This window comes from Pezoporus occidentalis, unplaced genomic scaffold (genome assembly GCF_034315485.1).
Source record: "Pezoporus occidentalis ecotype Australia unplaced genomic scaffold, CSIRO_AGI_Poc_V1 ctg130, whole genome shotgun sequence".
Taxonomy (NCBI): domain Eukaryota; kingdom Metazoa; phylum Chordata; class Aves; order Psittaciformes; family Psittacidae; genus Pezoporus; species Pezoporus occidentalis.
Window position 1 is genome coordinate 2130140 of NW_026913104.1, and position 21718 is coordinate 2151857.

The 21718-nt window shown below is 60.0% G+C and overlaps 2 protein-coding genes across 3 annotated transcripts; one reads left to right on the top strand and one right to left on the bottom strand.

Moving 5' to 3' along the window:
- Positions 1–707: 707 nt before the first annotated feature.
- On the top strand, positions 708–8626 carry ROBO4 (roundabout guidance receptor 4). Of its 2 annotated transcripts, XM_062608741.1 has the most exons (19): positions 708–1680; positions 1763–1807; positions 1893–2171; positions 2252–2390; positions 2465–2592; positions 3020–3132; positions 3214–3433; positions 3508–3629; positions 3963–4134; positions 4237–4387; positions 4467–4609; positions 4930–5106; positions 5199–5475; positions 5560–5814; positions 5896–6222; positions 6306–6455; positions 6650–6969; positions 7072–7209; positions 7305–8626. In XM_062608741.1, exons 1-19 carry the CDS (start codon positions 1599–1601, stop codon positions 7433–7435), a joined length of 3369 nt encoding a protein of 1122 aa, XP_062464725.1. In that variant the 5' UTR covers positions 708–1598; the 3' UTR covers positions 7436–8626. The 2 variants fall into 2 exon arrangements, with proteins under 2 accessions (XP_062464725.1, XP_062464723.1); XM_062608739.1 differs by having other exon boundaries at positions 4467–4579; positions 5560–6222.
- A 46-nt stretch (positions 8627–8672) lies between these two features.
- On the bottom strand, positions 8673–19464 carry ROBO3 (roundabout guidance receptor 3). The gene is made up of 23 exons (XM_062608742.1): positions 19237–19464; positions 16986–17312; positions 15651–15808; positions 15427–15547; positions 15208–15346; positions 14912–15039; positions 14707–14831; positions 14447–14618; positions 14149–14348; positions 13571–13652; positions 13323–13491; positions 13073–13239; positions 12527–12648; positions 12229–12448; positions 12040–12152; positions 11449–11890; positions 11261–11369; positions 11099–11190; positions 10471–10897; positions 10241–10399; positions 9266–9372; positions 9111–9188; positions 8673–9034 (listed from the first exon to the last, which is right to left on the bottom strand). Exons 1-23 carry the CDS (start codon positions 19382–19384, stop codon positions 8673–8675), a joined length of 4167 nt encoding a protein of 1388 aa, XP_062464726.1. The 5' UTR covers positions 19385–19464.
- Positions 19465–21718: the final 2254 nt, after the last annotated feature.

Genomic DNA, 21718 nt, shown 5'->3' on the forward strand with positions numbered 1-21718 from the left:
CGCCGCTTTCGTGGCTTTCCCGCCGGGATGAGCGCGTGGGGAGCGTGCGGGAGGGAGCGTGTGTGCTGTGCACGGGGAGAACACGCGAGAGGGCATGTGTGGAGCACGCACGGAGCACAGTGTGCACACACTGCACTGAAAGGGGGAGCATGGGGCATGCAGGGAGAACATGCATGGAGCATGACCAAGGGCATACACAGAGTGTGCAGAGAGAACATGTATGGAGCATGTACAAAGGCACGTATGGAGCATGCCCAAGAGTGTGCAGAGAGAGCATGCATGGAACATGCAGGAGGGCACATATGGAACGTGCACAAGAGCATACATGGAGCATGCAGAGATGCCATGCACACAGGGCACAAGAGAGCATTTGCACAACAGGATGAGTGTGCACGGTGTGTGCAGCGATGCCGTGCACCAAGTGTGCAAGAGGTGTGTGGAGTGTGCAGACAAAACATACAATAAGCATGTAAGAACATGCACAGGGCATGGGAACATACCTTGCCCAGAGTGTGCAGAGAGAGCACAAAGGGTGCCAGAGGTGTGCAGAGAGAGCATGTATTCAATAAGCGTGCACAAAGCATGTAAGAGAGAGCATGAGGAGCTCACAGAGAGAACATGCACAGAGCTTGCAGCCAAGACTGCATGGACCGTGTGGGGAGTATGCACATGGGGAACATGCAGAAAGCGTGCATGTAGCATGCACAGAGCATGAGTGTGCACAGAGCACATGGAGAGCACGTGGGGACAGCATGCATGCCATGCTCACAGAGAGCACACACAGCGTGCAGGGAGCGTGACAAGACAACATACATGAAGGGGACACACATGGAGTACACGAGGACAGCACGCATGCAGCACCACATGGGGGGCACATAGAGCACACAGCAAGTGTGCAGAGGGCTCACACAGAGCGTGTGACAGAGCTTGCACGAAGCACGTACTGAACACACACACACACACAAGGAGCATGCACACAGCGCGCCGCATGAGCACACGTGTACCCAGCATGTGCAGGAGCACACGTGCACACCCAAAGCACACAGCCCGTGCACGCAGCAGGGGCACAGTGACACAAAGCTCGCCCGAGCACGCACACGCAGGCGGCCTAAATGGGGGGGGGTCCCTCCTCTCCCATCGCATCTCCCCCTCCCAGGCGCTCCCGGGATATAGGTTTAGGATGGAAATCACACAGCAGCCGGCCCCGGGGCACCCGGGTGGGTGCTGGAGCACCCTGGGGTGTTTGCGGTGCTACTAACCAATAAACTAAACGTAGTACCCGGCCCATGGTGGCACCCTGGGGTGTCTTTGTGGGACAGGGTGCACCCTGGGGTGAGCATCAGAGCTGGGTGACAGCTGAGAGCGAAAGAGCTCGATGCACCCAAAGCTAAGCTTGGGACAGTTCATTCTGGTCCCTACTGAGAGCTCCTTTCTTCTTCATTCTTCTTCCTCCCACCACCATGGATTAGCAGAGATGTTTGTGTCCAACCTCCCCCCGGCACTTCCCGGCCTCTGCGTCCGGCTATTGTCCCCCCCCATCCGGAGCCGGATCCTGCCCCGGTGCTGGCGGGGGAGAGGGGGGGACCGGGAATTCAGGAATGCAGCCCGGGGCCAGCATGGCGGGCAGCTGGGTGCTGGCCCTGGGCTTGGGGCTCTGCCTCAGCGCGCTGCAGCGGGGAGGTGAGTGTGGGGGTGCCCCCCACCCCTCAATACCAGGGCTGAGATCCACTGCCATCACCACCACTTCCTTGTCCCCCCACAGGCTGCCACACCCCTGGCACGGCCATGGCACCCCAAACTGCAGCTGGTAAGGACACCCTTATGAGCGGGGGGGTCACCCCAAAACCTCCTGTTGTCCCCCCACCTCACCCATGGTGTCCCCTTTGTCCCAGTGCTGCGGGACAATTTCCGCCTGCAGCCAAGCGATTTGGTGGCCACGGTGGGACAAGTGCTGGAGCTGGATTGTGTCCCCCCCTCGGGGCACCCCGAGCCCCACGTCACCTGGAAGAAGGACGGGGTGGCCTTGGACTCAGCGGGTGACAGGTACGTGGTCACCAACGGGAAGCTGCGGGTGGCACCGGCGCACCGGAGCGACTCTGGGCTCTACGTCTGCGTGGCGGCCAACGCGGCGGGCAGGAGGGAGAGCCGCGGCGCCCGTGTCTCTGTCCTGGGTAAGACAAGGGTGTCCCATGGGGGTGGTGGCCGCACCACGGCCAGCTCTGGGGCCATGTCCTCCGTGTCCCCATCGCAGAGAAGCCGACCATTGTGCGGCACCCGAGTGACACCGTGGCGGTGGCGGGCAGCACCGTGGAGCTGAACTGCAGCGCACAAGGTGACCCAATGCCACGGGTGCAGTGGCACAAGGAACGTGGGGACCTGCCCTGGGGCAGGTAGGTGGTGGCAGGGTGGAGGTGTCACATCCTTGGGGTGAGGATGGGGCTGATGGAAGGCTGGTGACCCACAGGCATGAGGTGGACCAGGAGCACACCTTGCGCCTCTACACCGTGACGCTTGCCGACGCCGGCACCTACGTGTGTACAGCACAGAGCCAGCTGGGCACCGCTGCAGCCACCGCACTGCTCCGCGTGGAGGGTCAGTGGTGGCACCTCCATGGCTTCCTCTGTCATGGGGAACCAGGGTCACCTGGGGGTCCATGCAAGGGTATCCATTCAAGAAAGCTCATCTAAAGGGAATCCATCCAAGCAGGTTTCTCCAAGAGGATCCATTTAAAGGGGTCTGTCCAAAGTGGCAGGTTGAAGGGAATTTAAAGGGGGATTGAAGAAGACATATCCATCCAAAGGGTCCATCTAAGAGGGACATATCAATAAGCATATATCATGGGGTCCATCAAGGGGGGGTCCATGCAAGTGGTGTCCATCCAAGAGGTGTCCTTCCATGGTGTCCATTTGAGGAGGTCCATTCAGGGAGCCACCAGGCTCTCCAGGGATGGGTATCTGAGATGGGTTCCAGGGGGACCTTGCTCCTGCCTGGCGCTGCTGTGAGCTCCCTCTGCCCGCAGAGCGGCTGCCGACGGGCCGGCGCGATGCTGCTCCTCGGGACCTGCTGGCCATGAGGCTGCACTTGGACAATGGCACCGTGCTGCCCACCGCGGCCGTGCGGCTCCGCTGGCAGGTGCGTGTCCCCTTGGGATGGCTGGGATGGGATACAGGGATGATGTCCCACCACGGCTCATAACCCATCCAACCCCCCCAGATGCTGATGAGGACACCAGTGCTGGTGGGCTACATGGTGCTGTACCGCTGCCTGGTCCCTGCCACCACTTCCTGGGTCCAACATGATGCAGGCAAGGAGCTTAGCACCATCATCCCTGCGCTCCGCAGGGGCTACAAGTACGAGTTCAAGGTCCGACCCTACACTGGACGGACCCAGGGCTTGGACAGCAATAGCAGATACCTCTGGATACCTGAGGAAGGTGGGCTGGGTGTCCCCAGGGATGCTGGGTGGAGGATGGTGGGATTGGTTGGTCTCAGCACCCCTGTCTTGCAGTGCCAAGCGCAGCGCCCCAGCATGTCACCATGGGCCAGGCTGAGATGGGCAACGGCACCGTGGTTGTGAGCTGGGAACCGCCTCCTCCTGAGGCCCACAATGGCATCATCCGTGGCTACAAGGTTTGGGATGATGGGGCTGGGGGGCTTCTGGCCAAGGAGAATCTATCCAAGGGGTTTGTCTAAGGGGGATCCATCCAAGAAGGGAGCCTATCAAAGGTCTTTCCAAGCATGGTCATCCAAGGAGTGGCTGTCCAAGGGGGAATCCAGGCAAGAGATTCATCCAAGAGGAATCTTGACAAGGGGCATCCAAAGGGGCAGACCAAGATGAAGGCTGTCCATCAAGGGGATTCATCTAAGCGGACCCATCCAAGGGGGTCCATCCTGGGCATATTAGTTCAATGGGGTCCATCAAGGAGCTTCACCTAAGGGGGCTCGTCCTTTTGGTGCCTGCAGGTGTGGTCGATGGCCGAGGGCTGGCAGCGCCCCACCAACAGGACCGTGGATGGAGGCACCCACCGCCTGGAAACCCTCATCCCGAGCCCTGGGGCCCAGCTCTGCGTCCGGGTGGCAGCTTTCAATGGTGCAGGGCTGGGGGTCCCCAGCAATGTTACCTGCAGTGCCACGGGTAGGAGACGGGGACCACAATGGGGTGCAGATGGGGACCACAATGGTGTGAAGGCGGGGGTTAAGGTGGCAGCACAGTGGTGACACTGTTGGCATGTTGCAGGGGTGGCAGCAGGGAGCACAGGGCTGGCCCGGGTGCTGCGGCAGCCCATTGTCATCGCTGCCACCGGCTCACTGCTCTGGTTGGCTTTGCTTGTCCTCCTCCTGCTCCTGTGCCAGCGCCGCGCCAGCCGGGACGCTGCCATGCGCCGCAGGTGACCCACTGTGGGGTGAGGGACATGGGGGGCTCCATGTGGGGGAGATGACATCCTGTGACACCCCTTTGCCCTACAGGCTGGTGGCTGCAGACACGCCGTGGCTTGGTGGCCCCTGGAAACCTGGCTGTGCCCCACAGAACCGCAGCAGCAGCAGCAGCCTCCTGGGCAGCGATGGCAGGGACCCCTCCAGTGAGCCCCATGGGTGCAGGGACCCCTCCAGTGACCCCCATGGGTGCAGGAACCCCAAGCTGGTGCCATGGGACCCCCACCCATTCCAGTGTGGCTTCTGTATGATGCTATGGGACCCCCACCCAATTCCATGGGATCCCCACCTAGAGCAATGGAACCCCAATCTAGTGCCATGGGACCCTTCCCCATCCCATGCCTGGCCCTCACAGAGTGCCCAACACCCCCCTGGGTGCTCACAGTTGCTCCTCTGCATGCAGCAAGGCCCTGGGGACAAACAGAGCCAAAGAGGAAGGGGCCAGGGAACACCTGACTCAGCACCCATGGGTGCCCTGGCCTCTTTTATCCTCCAGCCCTGTCCTTGGAGCCATCAAGCCTCGGCCCCCCCACACCCTCCAACCACAGCAGTGCCTGCGGGGGGCACCCTCCACCCCTTGGGGACACGGGGTGCTGCAGGGTGGGACACCCGGGGGTGCGCACATCACCCAGCACCCCAAACCCAGCTCCCTCGGAGCGGCTCCGCAAGAGAGGTGGGTGCTGGGGGGTGCTGGGGGGCACGGGGGGCATGAGGAACAGTGGGAGGTGGCTCATGGCTCTGTGTGTTCCCATGTCCCCCATGAAGAGCTGCAGCAGGTGCACAGCACCCCACTGCTCACCGATGGCCCCGGGCATGGCCCCATCCATGGAAGCAGAGGCGAGTGGGGGCCGGATCTGGGGCTGGAGTGGCCTCAGCGAAGGGGACACGATGGTGGCACAGGTGCGGTGGTGGCTGGAGGGGACCGGCGGCAGCTCCCGGTCTTCAGCACCCCAAAACCACGTCGGGGCAGCGCCTCCCTGGCCTCCAGTGGCACAAGGTCCCCAGTGCCACCACCCCACGGCTGGCACTCGCCGGTGACACGGTGAGTGCCGCTGTCCCCACCATGGGCAACTACATCCACCCCAGCCCCCTGCTGCAAAAGCCACCATGTCCTTTGTACCTGCAGGTCCCCAGCGACCCCCTACCCCAGGGGTACATCCCCAGTCACCCGGTGCCCCAGGGACATGCCCCCGGTCACTGGGAGCCCCAGGGATGTGTCACCAGCCACCAGGCACCACAGGGACCCGTCATCAGCCTCCGGACAGCCTGAAGACGTGTCACCAGGCACTGGGCACTCAAGGGGCTCATCCCCAGCCACAAGGCTCCCAAAGGAGAAGTCTGCGGCCACTGGGCACCGCAGGGACAAGCTCCTGGCCACCAGGTACCCCAGGGACATGTCTCTGGTCACCAGACATCCAGTACTGGTGAGCAGGCACCCAAGACACATGTTCCTGATACCCAGGTACCCTGAGGACACACCACCAGTGGTGAGGCATCCCAAGGACACAACTCCAGCCTCCAGGAGCACAAGGGACACATCCCCTGTCACCAGGCACCCAAAGGACATGTCCCCAGCCACCAGGCACCCCAGGGACCCATCACTGGTGAGCAGGCATCCAAGCGACACATTTCTGGACAGCAGCTACCCAAAGAACATGTCACCAGCCATGAAGCATCCCAAGGACACATCTCCAGCCACGAAGAACACAAAGGACACATCCCCAGCCACCAGGCACCCTGAGATGTCTCCACTCCCTGGTCACCAGAGGGACATGTTCTTGGGCACCAGGTACCCCAAGAACATGTCCCCACCCACCCCAGGGACCCCTCACTGGTGACCAGGCACCCAAGAGATGTGTTCCTGGCTGCCAGGTACCCCAAGGACACATCCCCAGCTACCAAGCACCCAAGGGACATGTCCCCAGTCACCAGTCACCTCTCACCAGCACTCAGCAATGGGCTCTTCACACAGCAGCGGGTGGCCAAGGACCTGGAGATGGACCAGGACGCCAACTGCCCCAGGTACCTCCCATCCCCTGGGATGCCCCTGTCCCCTCGGATCCTCTGTATGTCCCCATGTCCCCTGTAAAGAGCTGCAGCAAGTGCACAGCACCCCACTTCTCACCAGTGGTCCTGGACATGTCCCCATCCATGGAAATGACCCTTGGACACCATCATGGTGGCAGCACCCATGGTCCTCACTGTGTCCCCTGCAGCCCTTCAGCAGCCACCGCGCCACGGTCCATCTCACCATTGCACACCTATGGCTACATCTACGGGCCATCGGCCTCCGAGCTGGGCGAGGAGGAGGACGAGGAGGAGGATGAAGAGCAACCAGCGGCGAGGGGCTCCCCGGTGGGGTCACTGCTGAACGGGTGGGGGTCTGTCTCAGAGGACAACTTCACCAGCGCCCGCTGCAGCTTGGTGAGCTCCTGCGATGGCTCCTTCCTCCTGGATGCCAGCTTCGCCCGGGCACTGGCCGTGGCTGTCGATGGCCTCTGCTTTGGCCTTGAGGACACTGATGGGACCTACAGAGGTGAGGAAGGGTCCCCAGACCCCCTCTCTGTCCCCCAGCATCATCACCCCTTCAGGAAGGTGGCCCCATCATGACACCACAGTGATGCCACCATCTCTGTAGCAGGTCCCTCACCACCGCCATCACCCTTGGAGAGGATCTTCACACCCGGGGTCCCCATCCCACCCTGGGATTGGGGGACAGTGCTGGGAATCCCACGGAGAATAGGGATGGAGGCAGCTGCAGGCACCCTGCAGTATGGTGAGTGCTGCCCCAGCTCCTGGTGATGGGCACCAGGGGTGGTGCTGGTGTCACCCATTGCAGGGTGCTGGACGATGCCTCCTTTTGCTTTGCAGGTGGCCATGGGTCGGGCAGTGGCAGCCCCTGGTCCAGGGCGGACGGTGAGATGGGGACAGGAGGGACAGGAGCGTGGAGGTCTCCAGGGTGCAGGAGTCGTCTCGGCTCAGCCAAAATCCAGCTTTATTAAGTGGTGCCCCAGAAAGGGGATCTTTGCAGCAAAAGCCACCCACAGAGGGGGGATGGCACTAAGGTGGGGGTTGACCCTCCTTCTCCAGCATCCTTGTCCTTCCCCAGTGTCCCCATCCCTCCCCAAATTCTCCATTCCTCTCCTGCATTCTCATCCATCCCCACCATCCTCAGCCTCCCTAAATGTCCTCACCCTTCCTCAGTGTCCTCCTCCATCCTCACCATCCTCGTTCCCCCAACTATCCTTGTCCATCCCAAGTGTCCTTGTCCTTCCCCAGGATCACTGTCCCCTCAACTGTCCTTATCCACACTGACTGCTCTCATTCCTCCTGACTCTCCTCATCCTTCCTCATCATCCTTGTCCCTCCTCAACCATCCTTGTCCCTCCCAACCTCCTTGCCATCCCTCCCAGGCCCCCTTGTCCTTCTGGAACAGCCTTGTGCCCCTTTCAAGTGTCCTCATTGTCAGGCTTCTTATTCCTCCAGAGCATCCTCATCCTTCCCCAGCCATCTTCACCCTCCCCACAAGTCTCCTCATTCCTCCCACCATCCTTGTCCCGCTGTGACCATCCTCCTCCTCTCTCCCTCATGTCCTTGTCCCTCCCAAGCAACCTTGTCTGTCCCAAGTGTCCTCTTTTCTTCAGAGATCCTCAAGCCCTGGGCACCTTTGTCTTCCCCCAGTGTCCTTATCCCCACAAGCATCCTTGTCCCCAGCCTTCTTAGTCACTCCCAAGCACCCTCATCCCTCTGTGCTGTCCTTGTACTGTCAAGTATGCTCATCCCTCCAGCTGTCCTCTTCCCATCCCACCATCTTTATCCCTCCAACTATCCTTGTCTCTCCTCAGGGTCCTCATCCCTTCATGAGCACCTTCCCCACTCCTCCCCAGCATCCTCATCCCTTCCATGAGTCCTCATCCCTAGCGATATCCTTGGCCTCTCTCAGGCATCCTCATCCTTCCTCAAGCAGCCTCATCCCCCCCATGCATCCTCATCCCTCCCAATTGTCTTTGTTCCCAAGGTCTTCATCCATCCCTGAAGAACCTCATCATCCCTCCCTAGCATCTTTGTCCATCCTGACTGTCCTTGTCCCACCCAAGTGTCCTTGTCCCCACCTTACGCTGCCACCCACCAGCCGCTGGCTCTGTGCAACCCTATTTACATGGTGCCACCCAAATTAAAGACCATCGCCCCCACCCCCCGATGTCCCCATCCCTGTGTCCCCAACCCTCCCCCTCCACTTCATCTCTTCTCCTGCGCTGGGCAGGGAAAGGGGGGACCTGGCCGGCGGCGGTGGCCGGTCCCTTCCCCACGGTCCCCTGGTGTCCTGCTGCGCCCCGAGCCATGGCCACGGGAGCTGGTGGAGCCACGGGATGAGACACTGCCCGTGGTGGAGCAGGAGGGTTTGCTGTAGGGGACAACCTCATCTGCAAGGGAGGGGACAAGGTTGGGGTTGGGTGGTGGCACCCCATAACCTCTTGGGGACATGGTTGGTGGCTCCGGCTTACCACGATGGGTGACCTTGTGCTCAGCACCGCTCAGCTCCCTCTCTGCTGAAGGCCTGGGGGTCTCACCTGGTGGTGGCACCGGTGGTGGCGGCAGGTCTGTGGTGGAGAGCGAGGAGAGGGCTGATCCTCCCCTTTTCCCCTTGGAGCATCCCAGTTTTCCCCTTCCTCTCACCTCCCTGCGTCTTTTCCCGGCGGTAGCGGCTGCATTTGGGCTTCAGGTGACGTTTTGGGGTGTCCCTGAGGGTTCTCCCTGGGAGTGACACAGGTTCAGCCCCACCACAGCTGATGGGGTCCAAACCCACCCATCATATCCCCTCAAGGGCTCACCCGTGCTGGGGGGGCAGCGGGCACGGGGTAGGGGGACGTCACCCATGTCTGGACTCGGCAGGGGACTGAGTGCTGGTGGTGGGGTACCGGTGCCATGGGGGCGTCTCCTGGCAAAGAAGGTGTGGGGTGAAGCCAACACAAGGAGCTTGGTGGCCACCATGGTGCTGGTGCAACCAACCCAGTGCTGTGCTGTGCCAGAGCCAAGGAACCCATGTGGTGGTGGGAAAGCTGGATGGTAATGGCATGGATGGGCCTGAAGCGTCACAGCTGGATGGCAGGGCCACAGCTGTATCGCAGCTTCACACCAAGGGTTGCAATGGTAGGGCTGGCTCACAATGGCACATCTGAAGCACAGCTGGATTGCAACCACACAGCTGGGTTGCAACCACACAGCTGGGCAGCAGTTGCACAGCTGGATCACAGCACAGCTGGATTGAAACCACACAGCTGGGTTGGAATGGCACCACTGGACCATGGCAGAGCTAGGCCATGACAGCACAGCTGGATGGCAATGTCCCAGCTCGCTCGTGATGGTGCCCATCACAGCTGCACATCTGGATTGTTAGTCTACGGCCATCCCACAGCATCATGAGTGGATGATGGCAGCACGGTCAGAGCACAAATGGACAGCAGGGATGTATGGTGACAACATGGATGGATGAAGAAGGAACATCTGGATTATGATGGGACATCCAGACCCCAATGGAACACCTGGACCCCAGGGGCATGCAGGGCCAGATAGTGACAATATGGCTGGAATATGACAAGACATCTCGGCCATGATAGGATATCTGGACCCTAGTGGGACATCTGTGCCCCTGTGAGACATCTGGACCTCAATGACATGGTCAGACCATGGTGGCACAGCAGGGCTGGATGGTGAAAACATGTCTGGATTGTGATGGGACACCCAGAGCATAGTGGGACATCCAGACCCTGATGGAAGACCTGGACTAAGTGAGGCCCATCTCCTACCGGGGGCTGTCGATGTCTCGGAGGCGGGGGATGTCCTCAGTGGCCCGGGGCGATGGTGTCAGGGTGGCAGTGGACCGGCAGCCAGAGGATGCGGTGGGTGAGGATACGGCGGTGGCACAGGCGACATCCTCAGCCCCGTACCACCCCTCCATCCCCAACCTGTGGAGTGGGGACACACGGTGGGTGCAGGGGCCGGCATGTCCTGTCCCCATCTAGGTCCCCACACTGACCTTCCAGATGCTTCTTCATCCTCATCCTCCTCCTCCTCCTGCTCCTCCTGGGTGCAGTGGCTGAGCTCGCTGGCCGAGGGGGGTGGTGGCAGCAGCTCTGTCCAGCTTATGGCTGGTGGCTTCACCGCTTGCCCCAGCTTCTTCCCTTTGGTCCCTGTGGTGAGGAAGGATGCTGGGGGGGGCTGTGGGGAGGGGGCAGTGCCACCAGCACCCATGTGTCCCCCCACCCATCCCACCACCCTACTGCGGGGTGCCTGCGGGGCTGGGACATCCATCAACTGGGGGTAGGAGGTCCCATGGTGGGAGAAAGGACGAGGAAAGGTGTGGAGATCCTCGCCGCCAGCCTCAATGGTGCTGTAGACCGGCCCCTCGGCGGGCCCAACCCCAAATTGCTCTGTCTGGGTGATGTAACGGGTGATACCAGCATCTGTGGAGGACAGCCAGCACCATCAGCATCCCTGCCCTTGGCAGGGGGTAAGAGCTAGGTGATCTTTCCAACTTTGGTCCTTTCTGGATGAGCTTTCCAACTAGATGGTCCTTTCCAACCCAAACCACTCCATGATTCTATGATCATGGTTAACCATGACCTTCCCAACCCAAGCCACCCATCCCCATGGTGACCTCTCACCGTTGTAGTATCTCTCATTGGTCCTCAAGCAACTGTTGCCACCACCACTCCATGTGTCTGCCAGCCATGGATAACCACCACCTGTGGCTGCCCTGCAAGGAGATGGGATGAAAGGATGCACTGGGAATCCTGGGAACAGGGTGGGAATACCAGGGGGGTTACCTGTGTGCCGGAGCCGGGAAGGCGACTGCGGGAAGAGGTTGGGATGAGGGTGGCTGGGGACCACGCCGGGTCCCCATGGGCTTCCCATTGGGTGCGTAGGCAAAGGATGCTGCAAGGAGAGAGGTGGATGATGCTGTTGGGGTGGTAAATGGTGAGGGGGGGGGCCCAAGGGTGACACCCCATTGTACCCGTGAAGTGGCTGAGCTCCTTCTTCCTCCGGCGGCGGCTATAGAGCCACGCAGCAACGGCAGCCAGGATGAGCCAACACGTGCCACCAACACCAGCGATGAACACCGGCTGCCGGGCCACTGCAGCCAAGCGCCCGGCCATGCTGCTCCCGCCTGCCATTCCCTTGTCCCGCTGCACCGGGAGCGCTGCAGAAACATGGGACACAGCGGTGGGAGCACTGAGAAGGGACCGCGGCCACCCAGAACCCATGGGTGCAACGAGGAACTCACCAACGCGAATGGGGATGGGGACACTGCGGACGCCCACCCCGGCACTCGTGGCGGCAGCGACCTCAGCGTGGTACAGGACACCGGGGACCAGGCCCTGCAGCATGGCCACCAGCACCGAACCCTCCACACTCTGGTTGATGTGGAAGCGGCTCTCGTTGGCCAGGCACCAGATCTGAGGGGAGAAGGTCACAGGGAGCCATGCGGATGTGGTGCGGTGGTGCCAGGAGGGGATAGAGGGGACCCAATGCACCCCATCACCCTTCACATCTCACCCCACAATCACATCCCACATCCCCATCACACCCCACCACCACCCCTTACCCTGTAGTCCCGGATGACCCCGTTCTGCTCTGCCAGCGGGGGCGGTTGCCACGAGATGCGGACGCTGGTGCCATTACCAGTCACAGTGACACCTTGCGGAGGGGCACTGGGTGCTGCGGGGTGTCATATGTGGGGTGTCACCCCCAGGGTGTCCCTATGGGTCCCACCACCCCATCCATCCACTCTCACCTGCCTCAGGGGTGCTCAGGGCTCGCACTGCACTGTCTGGCCCATGGAGGTGGTGGAAGAAGGGCTGGACCTTGACCTCGTAGTGCTGCCCATGGCGCAGGTCAGTGAGCAGCACCCCGCGGTCCCCTGGTGCCAGCAGCACCCGCGCATCCTCCCAGCGCCCGCCGCGACGCCGCAGCAGCACCCGGTACCCCTGCAGGAAGGGTGCCTGGTGCTGCACCTGTGGAGCAATGGGAGCGGATGGGTGCTGGGTGCTGGCACTGGGAGCTCTGCGCTGGTGGTGTGGGGCAGCACTCACGGTCCAGGAGAGGCGGACGGCACCGGGGGGAAGCACCTCGGGCTCCTGGAGGTGCACTGCCACTCGCGCCAGGTCCTGCTGCACCTTCTCGGGGTCCAGCCCAGGCTGCAGGGTGCTGGGGTCTGCCCAAAACATGACAGCAAGAGGGGACATGAGCATCTCGGTGGTGCCATGGAGTGTGGGTGCTGTGGTGACACCGTATTCCCATGGTGGATCAGGAAACTCATTGGGTGGGGATGCACACAAATGTTTTGGTTGTGTGGGTACCTCCATTAGTACCACTAACAAAGGGTGCTGGGTGCATGGGCACCTCTGTCAACATCAGTAAGCAGAGATGAACCCAAGGGTGATGGGTTCATGGGCACCTCCGTTGTTATCACCAAGTGGAGATGCACTGAACAGTGGTGGGTCCATGCCACCTCCATCAGTATCAGCAACTGAGAACGCACCCAAAGACAGTTGTCACCTCCATCAGTATCACGAAGTGGACACGCACCCAAGGGTGCTGGGGCCATGAGCATCACCAGCCTCACCACCAGGTCTCACCTTGGGTGCACACGGGCTCCGAGGCGCCGCTGGGGTCACTGATCCCATGGGCATTGACCGCTCGCACCAGGAAGATGTAGATGGTGTTGGGGACGAGGCCAGTCACGGTGTGGGTCTCACCCGCCACCTCAGCTGCCACCGTGCGCCACGGGCCACCCTCCTCCTGGCTGCCATGGACAGAAGGGACCATGGTGGGGTGGCTCTGGGCCACCACATCCCCATGCACCTGGAGGGGACGCTCATGCGCTACCTGAAAGCCTCCACTATGTAGGAGGTGACACCGGTGGCAGCGCTGTCCTCGTTCCCTCTCCAGCTGAGGGTGACGCTGCTCTTGGTGACATTGGTGACCACAGGGGTGGAGGGTGGCCCAGGGAGGACCCCGGGCACAGAGAAAGGTGGGGACAGGTCGGGCCTGGCACCTGTGGGGAGGTGCATGGAGATGTGGGGTGGCTTCATCCCCAGCACCACAGTGTCCCCGGTGATGTCCCCATGACCCACCGTGCACCTCCAGCGTGATGCCCCAGCGTGTGTCACCCTCCGGGCTGGTGGCCACACACTCATAGTGCCCTGAGTCCATCACCTGCGAGGGGAGAGCTCCTGCCCCACCACCCTGAGCACCCATCGCCTGGCACCCAGCACCCTGAGCACCCATTGCCCACTGCAGCCACAGCCCTTTGCACCTACCACCCCTTGCAACCAGCACCCTGAGCACTCATTTCCCTTTGCACCCGCCAGTCCTGAGCATCCACCACACATTGCACCCACCAACTTGAGCACCCATCTCCTTTTGTACCCATCACGCTTTGCCCCCCCCACCCCGAGCACCCACCAACCCCTGGAATACACCCATCTGAGCCCCACCAGCCCTGAGCACCCATTTCTATTTGCACCCAGCACCCCGAGCACCCATTGCCCTTGGCACTCGCCACCCTGAGCACCTATTGTCCCTTGCGGCCACAACCCTTTGCATCTACCACCCCTGAGCACCCACCATCCTGCACACCCACTGCCCCCTGTACCCATCTCCCTGAGCACCCTTGGCCCCATCCCACCCTGTGGCTACTGCACTGGCTCACCCGGAGGCCGGTGATCCGCAGGGAGCCGTTCTCCTGGAGGCTGGCGCGGGGCTCAGCACCCACCAGGATATTCCCATCCTTCAGCCACCCCACACTGGCCGCAGGGTCACCACCACCACCCCACACTGGGCATGGCAACCGTGCCGTGGCCCCTGCTGGCAGCACTGTGTGGTTTGTGGGACCCCATTGGATCACTGGTGCTGCAGGGGAAAGGCCGGGAATACCGGGAATGGCGCGGTGCTGGGTGGTGTGGTGGTGGATGCTGGATGTCCCCATTGTCTGCTGCGGTGGGACTCACCTTCTTCCACTTCCAAGTGCGCCTTGGCCAGGATGCTGCCGGCCACGCTGATGGCCTGGCACAGGTAATTCCCAGAGTCGGAACGCTGCACGTCCGAGATGGTCATGGAACCACCGGGACTCACCGCAAAGCGGCCGCTGGGATGCGGGGACTGTCCAGGGAACAGCAGGGTCTGGGGATGGAGGGTGCTGAGCTGGGATCTCCGTCTCACTACACATCCCCATTGCACCCTGGGGACAGGAATGGGGACAGGGACAGACCTGGCTGCCCTCCTTCTGCCAGAACACAGCGGGTGGTGGGTTGCCCCGGCTCTGGCACTGGAAGGTGACGCTGTGGCCGAGGGGGATAATCTGGTCACGGGGCCCGGTGACAAGCTGGGGGGGCACTGTGGGTGTGAGGACACACAAGGGCTTGGGCACTGCTCAGCCAGCACCCATGGGTGCTCCCTGAGGGAACCCCCCTTACCATGCACCATGAGGGTGCCCGAGGCCTCGGAGCGCCCCACGCTGTTGTCAGCCACGCAGGTGTAGGTGCCCTCATCCTCCGGGCGCAGCCGCACAATCCGCAGGGTGTTGTCGGGAAGCACTTCCCACCTGGAAGCGTTGTGAGGGTGTGGAGGGCTGCGGGGATGTGGGGTGCGATGGGGATGTGGGATGCAATAGGGATGCAGGGTGCTTTGAAGATGGAGGACACCACAAGGACATGTGATGCTATGGGGATACTTGATGCCATTGCGATGCCATTGGGATGGTGACACTCACCTCCCTGGTGGCATCTCGCCCTCCTCCTTGCGCCACCGTGCCGAGGGCTGCGGGTCCCCCACTGCCTCGCACGGGAACTCCACCGTCCCCTCCACCAGCACCGCCTGGTTCAGGGGTCTCCGGCCGAACCCCGGGCGCTCTGTGGGGCCATCATCAGCTCCATGGGATGCCACCCCCCCCGCGGACACCCCAGAGCTGCCACCCCCTGTCCCCACGCACCGAGGACCACCAGCTCTGCCGGCTCGCTGTCCTTCTCCCCCACCACATTGGTGGCCACGCAGACGTAGACGCCAGCGTCGCTCTTGCGGGTGTTGGCCAACATCAGCTTCCCACCGCGGAGCTATGGGCAGCCCAACCCAACCGGGGTGGGTTGGGATGGGGTGGGGATGGGGTGGGATGGGTTGGGATGGGGTTGGATGGGATCAACCTCCTTTGTCCCTCACCGTCAGGCGCTCATCCATGGCGCTCAGCCGTGCTCCGTTCTTCTTCCAGGAGATGCTGGGCTCCGGGTGCCCGCGGGGTGGGACACACTCCAGCACGGCCGGTTCTCCTGCTGCCACCACCACGTCCCCGGGGGGCTGCCGGAACTCATCCCTCAACACTGCGGGATCAGCCCTGCCTCAGTTTCCCCATTGCATGGAGCATTGCATGGGGCAGGACCCCCACACTGAGCCCCGGCCCCCCCGGTCCTGGGGACTGAGCCACACTGAGGTGCCACCAGGGACCCTGGTCAGTGGGTGTCAGAGGTTTTCACTCCTCTGCAATCAGTTCTTGGCTATTTTCAGTTGTTTTCACCTTTTTCTTGTAATTTCTTTCCCGTTATTTTCCTTTCCCTTCACTCATTGCCATTTTCCTCCCCTTTTCCCAACTTCAAGTCCAACCCATGGTTTTCCACTTGTTTTCAGTGCTTTTTCATGTATTTTCACCTATTTAAGTTGATTTTTTCACTTAGTTTCATATATTTTTCACTTATTTTCTTTCATTTCCATATACTTTTCACTTCTTTCCAATTATTTCCATTGATTTTACTTATCTTCATTTATTGTTTTCACTTCTTTCCAATTATTTTTGCTTCATTTTATTTCCCATTGTTTTCACTTCTTTTCCTTTCCTTTAACTACTTTGCTTTCATTTCTTTTCACTCATTTTCATTTATTTTCACCTATTTCCAATTATTTCCAGTTATTTTTTCTTCTTTACATTTATTTCCAATTATTGTCACTTTTTTCTCACTTCTTTGCACTCATTGTCACTTATTTCAAATTGGTTTTACTTATTTTCCCTAATTTTCCATTATTTTCTCTTCTTTTCATTTGTTTCCCCCTTATTTTTCCCAGTTTTCACTCCTTTTCACTTCTTTACCCTCAACAAAGTCTGGGCTTCTGCAGCCCCTCAGCCCCACAACCTGGGCTCAGTGGTGACCCCAAATCTCCCCAGAGCCCTAAATCCACCCCATTCCTGTCCCACTCAGTCCTAGCCCATCCCTCTGCCCCAATCCCATCCCATCCCATGGCTGTCTCTGATCTGACCCCATCCCGCCTCTGTCTCCAATCCCATCCCATCCGTGGCTGTATCTGACCTGATCCCATCCCATCTCTGTCTCCCGTCCGTGGCTGTATCTGATCCCACCGCATCCTATCCCATCTCTGTCTCCGATCCCATCCCATCTCATGGCTGTATCTGATCTGATCCCACCCCATCCTATCCCATCTCTGTCTCCGATCCCACCCCATCCCACGGCTGCCCCCGCCGCACGGAGCAGCGCTGCGGGCACTGACCGGCCACATGCAGCGAGGCGTTCCTGCTGGTCGCCTGCCCCAGGTGGTTCCTGGCCACGCACACGTAGACGCCCTCATCGTGCCTCCCGCGCCGGCCGTGCAGGACCCGCAGGAAGAACAGGGACCCCCCCGGCAGCAGCGAGCGGTGGGAGCGCGGCTCCTCCCGGTCCGTCTCCACTCGCTCCCCGTCCTTGTACCACTCCACGGCGGGCGGCGGGCGGCCCTCGGCCTTGCAGCTCAGCGTGGCCGGGTCCCCCCGCGACACCAGCACGTCCGTGGGGTGCTCCACGATGCGGGGAGCCGCGTCCTCCAGCTGCGGGTGCGACCCTGCTTGGAGCACGGGGACCAGGAGGTGAGATGAAGTGTGGCCAGGTCCCAGCCTGTTGTATTGCCCCCCCAGCCCCAGCCCAGCCCACGGGGAGTGCTGGTGGGGTGGCAGCAGGATCGGGCTGGTGTCAGACCTCAGACGTATGAGGAGGGATGAGGACAGGGGGACAAAGCAGCTCCGCTCACAGTAACCCCCCTTTTCCACCCAGATTCCAACAGGGCATCCCACGGAAAATAGATCTGAAGCTAAATTCCCCCAAAACGTTTTTTTTTCCCATCAACTGCAAGTGCTGATTCCCCAGAGCGGAGCTAGGAACTCCTGGATGCTTCGGTTTAAGCCTCAAAATGCCCATATTGGGTCTGTGGGGCTCTGCCAGGCCAATTCCTACTGTTAGAACATGGGAATGATGGTGCACTCATTAATGCTGGGATAATTAATGCTGGGATAATTAATGCTGATTAATTAATGCCCCACTGGTGCTGCACTTCAAGCTGTGCTCACTCAGTGTCCTGCCGCCCACAATACATGCGTATACACACGTATGGAGCTTGCACGCACATATGTGCATGCACATGCCAGGACATGCATGCAGTCATGCACAGGCCCACAGTCATGCATCAGCACATGCCAGCATACGTGTGTGTACTTACAGACACACTTGCACATGTGTGCATTCATACATGCACTTACAGAGATGCATCCTATGTGTGCATGCAAGCAGGGGTGTGCATGCACTCACACACACATAGCCACACATGTATTTATGCACACATGCACTTACACACGTGTATTCACACAGGGCTGTGTATGCACACACAAGTGATGCTCATGTGTGTGTGCATGTGTGCAAATGAGGGCACGTGTTTGCACTGTGTTTGCACATGTATACACATGGGCACACTAAAGCACATCCACAAATGCATGCACACACACATGTCCTCCCTGTTTGCACATGTGTGCACACACGTGAGCATCATGGCATCATGGGGTGTGGGGGGGGGGTGATTTGGGGCGCCTGGGGGGTGTGTTGCCATGAGGCTGGGATGCGTTGCCATGGGGACACAGGATGCTGCAGGTACCGGTACCCTGGGGGGCAGCAGCGGGGGTCGGGGGGGCGCAGATGGGCCCTGTGGTTAATTGGGGCAAGTGGGGGGTTAGGGAAGAGCCCTCCTGTGCTCAGGGAGGGCTCCGGGTGGTTTGGGGACACCCAGAGCCAACCGCAGGGGAAGATCAGGCTGAAAAGGGGGGGAAGCTCAAAAGTGGCTTGAAATTCAGATGGACAGCCCATTCCCACACATCCTCCCACACTTTGTCCTTGGACTCAGGGACACGGGGCTGGTCTGGGACACAGGAATAGGTTGGAGACACTGGGTCTCTCCTGATTTGGGGACATGGAGATTGTTTGGAGACACAGGGCTCGTTTTGGGGACACTGGGGCTGGTTTAGGAACAAGGGGACTCTCCCAGCTCAGGATCCAGGTATTGGACTGGGGACACAGGGACTCCCGGTTCGGAGTCTGAGGCTTGATGTGGGGACAAGGGGGCAGTCTGGGGGACATTGGGTCGCTCCTGGTTCGGGAGCACGGTGTTGCTCCGGGGACACCAGGACAATTTGGGATCACCAGCTCAGTCCCAGTTCACGATCGGGGGGTCGGTGTAGGGACACGGGGCAGGTTTGAGGACACCGCGCTGGTACCAGTTCGGGGTCTCGGGGACTGTCTCGGGACACGGCATCGCTCCCGGTTGGTCGGGGGACACGGAGCCGGTCCCGGCGTGGGGACACGGGCACAGTTTGGACACTGCGGGTCAGTCCCGGCCTGGGGACGTTGGGCAAGTCCCAGTAAGGGACCTGGCTGGGGCTGGGGGGTGCGAATCCGGACTGGGGACAGCCGGACACGGGGACAGCGGACACAGGGCCACGTACCGTTACCGGAGTCGAGCCCGGGGAGGTGCAGCGCGGCGATGGTGCGGTTGATGTCGAGCAGGAGCTCTGAGGAGTTGGAGCCCTCGACTCCCAGCGAGTCCGCGAACAGGTTCATCTGCAGCAGCGTCTTCAGCAGGTACCGCAGCATCCTCGGCTCGGCAAGGTCCGACCCGGCTCAGCTTGGTTCAGCTCTGCTGAGCTCGGCTCTGCACGACACAGTGCGGTTCGGCACGGCTGAGCTCGGCTCGGCTCGGCTCAGCACGGTCTGACCCGGCGCGGCGGAGCTTGGCTTAGCTCAGCCGGGCTCAACTCAGCCTGGCACAGCCCCGCTGGGATGAGCCCAGCTCGGGTCAGCGCAGCTCAGCTCAGTTTTCAGCTCAGCCTGGCTCGGCTCACTTCTGTCCAACTCAGCTCAGCCCAGCCCAGCCCTCTTCAGCCCAGCCCAGCCCGGTTCAGCCCAGCAAAGCCCGGTTCGGTTCGGTTCAGCTCAGCCCAGCCCAGCCCAACTCAGCTCATCCCAACTCAGCTCAATTCAACTCAGTTCAGTTCAGTTCAGCCCAGCCCAGCTCGGCTCATCCCGCAGCACCGCCTCCCGTGTCCGGGTCCGGCGTGGATGGGGGCGCGGCCAGAGGGTGAGGGGGATGCTGAGACCACCGAGAGCCTTGAACTTGGGAGGGGGGGAAGACCCATAAGCGTGTGCGAACGGTGCTGTTGAATTGGTAATTAGCAATTAGCCCCTTAATTAATGTGATGTGTGAAGCAATGCGGCTCCTCCAGCGAGCCCCCGAACATGGGAGGTCGTTATAGGGGGGTCGTTACGGTGGCATTAACGATCTCCTTGGAATAGGGAAAAGAGGAGAGGGGATGATGAGATGGGGGAAAAAAGGGTGTTGGGAGTGTGGGGAGCATGGAGGAGGTTGGGGAGGAATGGGGGAATGGGGAACATATCTGTGTGCATATCTGATAGGGAGAGTAGGAGAAGGGACCTCACATCTGGATGCAGAGCGGCAGGCGAACCCGGGCAGCACATATGGGGAGGAGGTGTGAATATGCCCCAAGGGAGTTTCACATCTGGAAAGCTCTTGGGACACATCTGGGGCACCGAGGGGCTCTGAGATGTTCCGATCTGGGTGCTTTGGGCAAACATCTGGGCACACAGCTGAAGAAAGCCACGGGGATGCCTGTGCACATCTGGAGAACGGGGTGGTTTGCAGCCGTGCACATCTGGAGGTGCAAGTAGGAGGAAGGTGAGTGCACATCTGGAGAGCTCGCACCAGCACACTTCCTCTTCAACCTAGAGCTGTGCTGGGGCCACATCTGGACTCCTATGCACATCTGGGACCTCTCAGCCTCACCAACACCCTCCGGGCTCTCTGTATCCCATCAAATCCGCCGTATCCCGGCACTGTGAGACTCCCATTCCGGAGTCTCAGGGGCGATGCATTATTCATCCTTCCCTCCTGCAGCCCAGGCATGGAGAAAGTAAATATTAATTTCATAGGACCACAAAGCTTTTTCCGTTTCTCCTGCTGGGAATGTGGCAGCCCAAGGATTTCCCGGTAGGATCAAAAGATGAGAAATAAATTATCCATAGGATAACAGGTTTAACCAACTATTATCCAAATAATTCTTCAGTATGGAAGTTGAAGGTGATGCTGGAATATTAAATGCCGTGGTATTCCCCATCCCCATCTCTTTTTGGGTGTTCCCAAAAAGCTGAGCCATGGGGTTGGGATATCTCTGGCTGGAAATAGGGGCTAGAAAGGGGGTGTTAACCCTGCTTTGAGATTTTGGGCCTCTTTTCAAGGAGTTCTTTGAAGAGAGAGGGAAATTTTAATGGGAATCCTGGAGTTTTTTGGGGAAGCCCAAGGGATTAAAGTGTATTAATCCCGCTATGAGGCCCGAGGCTGCAGCGATGGGCTCCCCGGGGTGACATGCACACATCCATCACCTCCGAGATGGGTTTGGGATGGGGAATGGAGACAAAGGAGCCGCCTCATCCCGATGGATTATCCTCTCTCCTGGCTTCATCCCTGTTAATCAGCTGGGCAAACAGCGGCCGCCGGGGCAGCGCCTCCTCGTTAGCAGATTTATGAGCGCGTTTAATTGTGCTTTTATTCCACGATTAGCGGCTGTTTGCGCAGGCTTTGCCCAAACCAGTCCCAAATCACCCCAAAGTTGATTTGGAATTGGGAAAACATGGGGTTGATTCCCTGTTATCCTCGTTATTCCTCCTCATTTTCATTGCATCCTTCCTCATCCTCCTTTTTCCCATAGCTCCACAGGGCATTATCGGGATAGGGAAACTGAGGCACAGTAATGACGAGTGACAAGGGATTTGTCCGGGCAAATGAGGTGCTGGGGGGGAGGGTGTGTGTGTGTGTTTAAATCCTTCACATCCCCGTTATTAACATCCCCCCCGGGGCCCCCCAACCCGGTTTGCTGGAAAATGAGTCTTTGGGAATATTTATGGAGGCTGGGG